Raw genomic sequence first — 7500 nt, 5'->3', positions numbered from 1 at the left:
CCGCAGAGACTGCCCCACCACGCCCTGTCACCATCCCCCCCTCCGCTGAGAAGCTGCGACGCTTCAGTGAGGAGGAGGGGCTGGAGGGGCGGGGCGGGGCAGGGCAGGGGGGTGAGGGCCACGACACAGCGGAGAGCGGCTTTGACGACGGCAGCGACCTGTCCCCGACCACAAGCCAGAGGCCCCAGCCTGCCCCAGGGCCCCGGCAGGGGAGGAGGAATCTCCCACCCCTGCTGCGGAGCACAGGGATGACCCTCAAACCCTCGGTACCCCTGCCACCACTACCACCACCACTACCACTACCACCACCACCGCCACCGCTGCCACCACCACCGCTGCTGCCTCTAGCACCGCCAGCACTGCCACGCCCCCCAAGCTGGACTTCAAGAGTGAGGTGCTGGACGAGCTCTGCAAGTTTGCTGAGGAGGGAGACACGTCCATCTACACCGGCCCTGCGCCCCGCCCCCCACGTCCTGATGGGGAGGCAGAGGCACCCCGAGAGGAGGAGCCGCCGCCACAGCAGTCCCGTGGGGAGTCCTACATCAAGACCTCCACCCTCAGGAAGCCCCCCACCTCTTCCAAGAAGAGCAGCGATGCCCCACACGCCCCCCACACACCACGGCGAGAGGAGGCTGACTGCACTGTGGAGGGCCCCAGCCCCGCCCGCTGCCCTGGCCCCGACCCCTCCCCTCGTCCCAAGGCCACCCCGGAGAAGGACCCTGCCCTGGAGGTGAAGGACAGGACCTCCATCTCCACCACCACTACCACCACCACCTCCACCTCCACCTCCACCATCTCCACTAACACCACTACCACCACCACCACTACCACCACCACCACACCCACCACCACCACCACACCCACCACCACCATCACACCCACCACCACCATCACACCCACCACCACCACCACACCCACCACCACCATCACCAGCAGCAGCAGCAGCGACAGCAGTGGCATGACAGCACTAGCAGTGACAGCAGCAGCAGTAGTGGCTCCGGGCACCCCCAGCACGCCGGCAGACAAAGTGCGGGGGATGGAGGCTGCCCCGCACACCCCCCACAGCGCACAGCGGCCACGGCACAGCAGCAGCGGTGGCGGCAGCAGCAACCACTCGTCAGTGTCGCGGCGGCGGGAGTGTGCCAAGTGCCACCGTCGCAGCAAGATCAAGCGCTACAACATCGGCGTGCAGTGCCGCCGCGACAAGACCGAGCCCCGGCCCCCCGTCTCCCTCCCACCACCCCCCTCTGCCACCTCCACCGCCACCTCAGCCACATCGCCCCGCGCCCCCACGCCGGTGTTCCCCAAGGTGGACAGCGGCACCTGCCATGTGTCGCTGCCCCGGCCACCGGCAGGGTACGGGGCGCCGGGGCTGGACCACTGCCGCTTTGCCAAGTTCATCCACGTGGAGACATACCCCAATGGTGGCGCCACGGTGCTCCACCTCTACCAGGAGCAGGTGGCCACCCTCTCCCCTCAGGAACAACACCAGCTGGCTCAGGAGTTCCTGCAGGTCAGACCCATTCCCCACCACTGCTGCCTGTGTGTGTGTGTGTGTGTGTGACAGGAGACACTTCTGAAAGATTTAGTTACCACCATTTTCTCCCTCACACACTAAGAGGAGAGAGAGAGAGAGAGAGAGATTTTGTCTCTCACACACACACACACACACACACACACACACACACACACACATACTTGTCATGTCTTTAACATTTCTAATTGGGGAAGAGGAAAGTAGTGTTTAATGCCTCAAAAACTCAATTGGTCCATGTATCAAGTGGACACAACCTTCCTGACAACTGTCCCCTCTTCAATGACACTTAACTGTCTTCCTCTTCCACACTGAATATCCTCGGTCTGTCCTTTACTCATAATCTTAACTGCAAACTTCACATCTCATCTCTTGCTAAAATAGCTTCTATGAAGTTAGGCGTTCTATGTCATCTCCGCCAGTTTTCCTCGCCCCTCCAACTGCTAACTCCATACAAGGGCCTTATCAGTCCTTGTATAGAGTACTCTTCGCATGTTTGGGGAGGTTCCAGTCACACAGTTTTATTAGATAGGGTGGAATCAAAAGCTTTTCATCTCATCAACTCCCCTCCTCTGACTGACTGTCTTCAGCTTCTTTCTCACCGCTGAAATGTTGCATCTCTTTCTATCATTTATCACTATTTTCATGGTAACTTCTCTACTGATCTTGCTAACTGCATGCCTCCCCTCCTCCCCCACCCTCTCTGTAAAGGGACTGGCAACTAAGTGGGCCCTCTTTGTTTTTAATTTCTCACTCTCTTTGTTGCCCTTAGCCAGCTTTCCCTCACCTCACCACACCACACCACACCTTATTACCTCACACCACACCACACCTTATTACCTCACCACCACACCACACCATCTCACCTCACCTATACCCTATGCAGGTGGTGTTTTCCGAGGACGAGGCAGGGTACGCACATCACGTGTGTGGCATCGTGCACAACGCGGCCCGCTACATGCCAGACCTGCTCGACTACATGGCGGAGACACACCCCAGCCTGTTTGTGAAGGCCGGGGTCATTGGCCACATCGGCAGGAATTCTGACCTTGAAACCTTTACCATGGAGAAGTACAGAGATGAGGTGAGTGCTTGAGGTTAGGTTAGGTTAGGCTGGGCTGGGCTGGGCTACATTAAGTTAGGTTAGGTTAGGCTGGTCTGGGCTGGGCTACATTAAGTTAAGTTAGGTTAGGCTGGGCTGGGCTGAGCTACATTAAGCTACATTAGGTTAGGTTAGGTCAGGTTGTGTGGGGTTGGGTTAGGCTGGGCTGGGCTGCATTCAGGTTCAGTTAGGTTAGGTTAATTTACCATATATTTAACCCTAGTAATGATATTTTAGTGTGTCTTTGAGTTAGTAAATTTTTTGTGTGTTTTAGAAGTAATAGTAAGTGTTTCTGTGTGTTTTGTGGCTAGTAAGGATGTATCAAGTGTGTTTTTAGACCTAGTAATGATGTTTAGTGTATATTTAGACCTAGTATTGATGTTTTAGTGTGTCTTAGAGTTAATAGTTCATGTTTAGTGTGTTTTAGAGCTAATAGTAAGATTTTGTGGCTATTAAGGATGTTCCAAATGTGTTTTTAGACCTAGTAATGATGTTTAGTGTATATTTAGACCTAGTATTGATGTTTTAGTGTGTCAGAGTTAATAGTTAATTTTTAGTGCATTTGTGGCTAGTAAGGATGTTCCAAGTGTATTTTTAGACCTAGTAATGATGTTTCAGGCTTAAATTTATGGTTAATAATACTTTATGCATTTAGACCTAGTAATACTAACACCACCACCACCACCACTACCTCCTCTTGCCCTTCCCCTGCTAGTGATGATGTTCCAAGTGTGTTTCAAAGTTAATTATTTTACTTGTAGACCTAGTAATGATGTTCCACCACCACCACCACCACCACCACTACCTCCCGCTGTCCTTCCCCTCCCGCAGGTATACAAGAGCTATTCAAACGGCACCTTCCGGGCGGGGCCACTGCACCAGGTGAGCGTGGTGGGGACAGTGCACGAGGAGGTGGGTGGCTACTTCCCAGACTTCCTTGCCATGATGGAGGAAAACCCATTCTTGAAGCAGGTGGGTGCTGTTCAGGAGGAGGAGGAGGAGGAGCTGTTGTAGTAGTAGTAATAGTAGCAGTAAGAGTAGGAAGGAGAAAGAGAATAGTTGTAGTAGCAGGAGAAGGAGGAGAAATCATTGTGTAGTAGTAGTAGTAGTAGTAGTAGTAGGAGGAGGAGGAGGAAAATATTTGTTTTGGGAAGAAGAGGAGGAATAGTTGTGTTAGTAGTAGTAGTAGTAGTAGTAGTAGTAGGAGGAGGAGGAGGAGGAGGAGAAAAATAGTAGTAGTAGTAGGAAGAGGAGGAAAATAGAACCAGTAGTAAGAGGAGGAAGAGGAGCAAGAAAAATAGTAGCAGTAGTAATAGTAGTAGTAGTAGTAGGAGGAGGTAGCATCACAGCATACATTCTCATAAGCAATAGTAGTAGCCAACAGGAGTACCTAACCTAACCTCCTTGCCCCGCCCCGCCCCGCCAGGCCATGCCGTGGGGCCCGATGTCAGTGGTGAAGATGACGTCACCGCAGCAGAGCAATGACGGCCCCATACTGTGGATCCGCCCCGGGGAGCAGCTCATCCCCACCGCTGAGCTTGGCAAGAGTCCCGCCAAAAGGAAGAGGTGAGACGGACAGGGGGGGGAGAGAGAGAGAGAGAGGGGAAGACAGACAGACAGAGACAGAGGGAGAGAGAGACAGACAGACAGATGAACAGAGACAGAGGGAGAGAGATGGGGAGAGACAGACAGACAGACAGATGAACAGAGACAGAGGGAGAGAGATGGGGAGAGACAGACAGACAGACAGAGAGAGAGAGAGAGAGTTACTGCTTTGCTGATATTTCTCAAGAACAAAGAAGAACAGGAGGAGAATTTTTTCAACACACACACGTCTCCGCCAACAGAACAGGGATAAATGAACTCCAGCGCCTGCAGTATTTACCGAGGGCCACCAATGCTAGAGAGATGATGTTTGAGGACCGCACCAAGGCCCACGCTGACCATGTTGGGGCTGGACTGGACAGACGGACCACTGCTGCTGTTGGTGAGTGTCTGTGTCTTATATGTGTGTGTGTGGGAAGGCTGTGTGGTGTGTGTGTGTGTGTTATGGTGTGTGGTGTGTATGTGTACGTCTTGTGTGTGTTTGGAAGCTGTGAAAGGGCTATGAAAATGTGTCTTTGAAGGCTATTTAAGGAACTACTACTACTACTACTACTACAACAGCAATCTCCCTGCCTCTCACCACAGGGGTACTGAAGGCTGTGCACTGCGGCCAGCCATACACACACAACAGAGTGGTTAAAGATGTGGTAGCCTTTGATGCACACGACTTCCATGACATTGTGGAAAAACTGCAACTTGACCTCCACGAACCACCAATCTCACAGGTAAGGGAGAGAGAGAGAGAGAGAGAGAGAGAGAAGAAGAGAGACGAGAAGAGATGGGGGGGAAAGAGGATAGAGAGAGAGAGAGAGAGAGAGAGAGAAGAGATGGGGGGAGAATAGGAGAGAGAGAGAATTGTTAGGTTGGAAAGAAAGATTTGTGAATGAAGAAAAGAAAGGAAAAGGAGAGAGAGAGAGAGAATTATTGTTTATATTATTGATGTTACTCTCTCTCTCTCTCTAAAACCATCTACTTCATAAAAACCACCACCACCACCACCACTAACACACTCTCCCTCTCTCCCACACAGTGCATACAGTGGATAGAAGATGCCAAACTGAACCAGCTGCGTCGGGATGGCATCCGCTTTGCCCGCATCCAGCTGTGTGACAATGACATCTACTTCCTCCCACGCAACATCATCCACCAGTTCAGGACCGTTACATCCGTCTGCAGTGTGGGTAAGTGCGTGTGTGGATGTGGGAGTGGGTGTGTTTGAGATTCAGGGTGTGTGTGGTGTGGTTCTGTGGGTGTGTGGGGGTGAGAAAGAGTGTGGTGAGGTGCATTTGAGTGTTTGAGTGCATTTTGAGTGTGTGCTGGGGTGTGTTTAGGTGTTTGAGTGTGTGTTTGTGATTCAGGGTGTGTTTGGTGTGGTTCTGTGGGTGTGTGGGGGTGAGAAAGAGTGTCGTGAGGTGCATTTGAGTGTTTTTGGGTGTTTGAGAGCATTTTGAGGGTGTTCTAGTGTGCATTTGGGTATTTGAGTGTGTTTTAAGTGTTTGAAAGCATTTTGAGGGTGTTCTAGTGTGCATTTGGGTGTTTGAGTGTGTCTTGGGTGTGTGAATCCATTTTGAGTGTGATAGTGTGAGTTTGAGTGCATGGGGTAAGTGTAAGCCTGCCTCTTCCAGCCTGGCACGTGCAACTCAAGCAGTACTGCCCCGAAAGAGTACCTACTCCAGCCCCGCCAAGCACCCCGGGGCAGTCGCAGGCCGCCCCGTCCCCTCCGAACACCCCCGAGGAGCGTCCCAAGCCCTCGCCCGGCCAGGATCCCCGAATCGGTCCACACCATCGAGACACAAGAAGAAGAAGAAGGACAGGGATAAACATCGTCATCACCATCGAGAGCGGGGCAGTAGTAGTAGTAAGGACGGGGCGGACAGACACCGGGGCCATAAACGCAGGGAAGGGAGCAGCAGTGACGGGGTGAAAGATGGGGCGAAGGACGGAGCGAAGGATGGGGTGAAGGATGCGGTGAAAGATGGGGTGAAGGACGCAGGGAGGGAGTCCGGGCAGGCGGGGCAGAGCAAGCATGTGAAAAAGGAAGGGGATGGGGCAGAACGGGTCAAGAAAAGGCTAAGATTGGACTCGGGCGGGGATGCAGAGTCCGGGGCGAAGGTCACGGATGATTCCTCAGTCACACATGGCCCCGCCCCGCCCCACAAGAAGATTAAGGAGGAGATCAAGGAGGAGGTGAAGGAAGAGGTGAAGGAGGAAGAGGCTCCCGTAGAGGAACAAGTGATTGATCCTAACCGGGGCGAGAGAGCGACGCCAACCCGCCCCGCAGCCCCGAAGACCAAACCCAGCCCCGCCCCAGCCAGACCAAAGACCCCCAGCAAGGGTGCCCCGCCCTGTGACGTCCTGGAGAGTATTATGGCGGGGATGACCCAGCCGGGCATGCACAAGTAGCCCCGCCCTGCCCTGCCCCGCCCCGCCCCGCCCCAACACACACAGTAATGTACCTTGATGATTCTCTCTCTTTCTCTCTCTGTCTCTATCACTCTTTCTCAATCTTAACTCCAACACATTGCTCCGATCTGCCACCCCAGAGCCACCACCACCACCACCACCATCACCCTGTCAAACCTGCCCAAACCTAACCTAACCTACCCATTTCTTTCTCTCTGCCTTGTTCTGAGTCACCTGCTCAACACCTTCACTACTTTCAAAGGCTCTAATTGAAGTTACATGGGTTTTTAAGGGTGTTTTTATGGTTCTACTGGCAGATTAATAAGATTTCTGCATTATGAACTGGAGAAACACTCTTAAAAAGGATCTAGTTGAAGTTACATGGGTTTTTAAGGGTGTTTTTATGGTTCTAGTGACAGATTAACAACATTTCTGCACTATTAACAGGAGAAACACTCTTAAAAGGCTTTAATGGAAGTTACATGGGTTTTTAAGGGTGTTTTTATGGTTCTAGTGTCAGATTAACAACATTTCTGCATTATGAACAGGAAAAACACTCTTAAAAGGCTCTAATGGAAGTTACATGGGTTTTTAAGGGTGTTTTTATGGTTCTAGTGACAGATTAACAACATTTCTGCACTATGAACAGGAGAAACACTCTTAAAAGGATCTAATGGAAGTTACATGGGTTTTTAAGGATGTTTTTATGGTTTTAGTGACAGATTAACAACATTTCTGCACTATGAACAGGAGAAACACTCTTAAAAAGGATCTAGTTGAAGTTAGAGATTTTTAAGGGTGTTTTTATGGTTCTAGTGAGAGATTAACACTTAAAAACCCAGTTAGTCATCTCTAT

General features: G+C 51.7%; 2 protein-coding genes across 2 annotated transcripts in view; both read left to right on the top strand.

Annotated features, from left to right (window-relative positions):
• LOC123503010 (proteoglycan 4-like) overlaps positions 1-6421 on the top strand; it is a gene marked incomplete at its 5' end in the record, with an annotated part of 6864 nt that extends 443 nt beyond the window's left edge. The window contains 9 exon segments of the mRNA XM_045252367.1: positions 1-159; positions 162-1513; positions 2421-2618; positions 3468-3608; positions 4063-4202; positions 4484-4623; positions 4827-4966; positions 5272-5422; positions 5867-6421. The exon segment at positions 1-159 is cut by the window's left edge and continues 241 nt beyond it. Of these exon segments, the coding sequence (XP_045108302.1) occupies positions 1-159; positions 162-1513; positions 2421-2618; positions 3468-3608; positions 4063-4202; positions 4484-4623; positions 4827-4966; positions 5272-5422; positions 5867-6165 (2720 nt within the window).
• On the top strand, positions 6237-7012 carry LOC123501493 (the record flags this gene model as incomplete). Its single annotated transcript, XM_045250346.1, has 1 exon — positions 6237-7012. A coding segment is annotated over one exon (408 nt), but the record flags the coding sequence as incomplete, so codon positions are not given.
• Between the last annotated feature and the right edge of the window lie 488 nt (positions 7013-7500).

Source organism: Portunus trituberculatus, chromosome 2, assembly GCF_017591435.1.
Source record: "Portunus trituberculatus isolate SZX2019 chromosome 2, ASM1759143v1, whole genome shotgun sequence".
Taxonomy (NCBI): domain Eukaryota; kingdom Metazoa; phylum Arthropoda; class Malacostraca; order Decapoda; family Portunidae; genus Portunus; species Portunus trituberculatus.
This window is presented reverse-complemented; position numbering and strand designations above follow the sequence as displayed.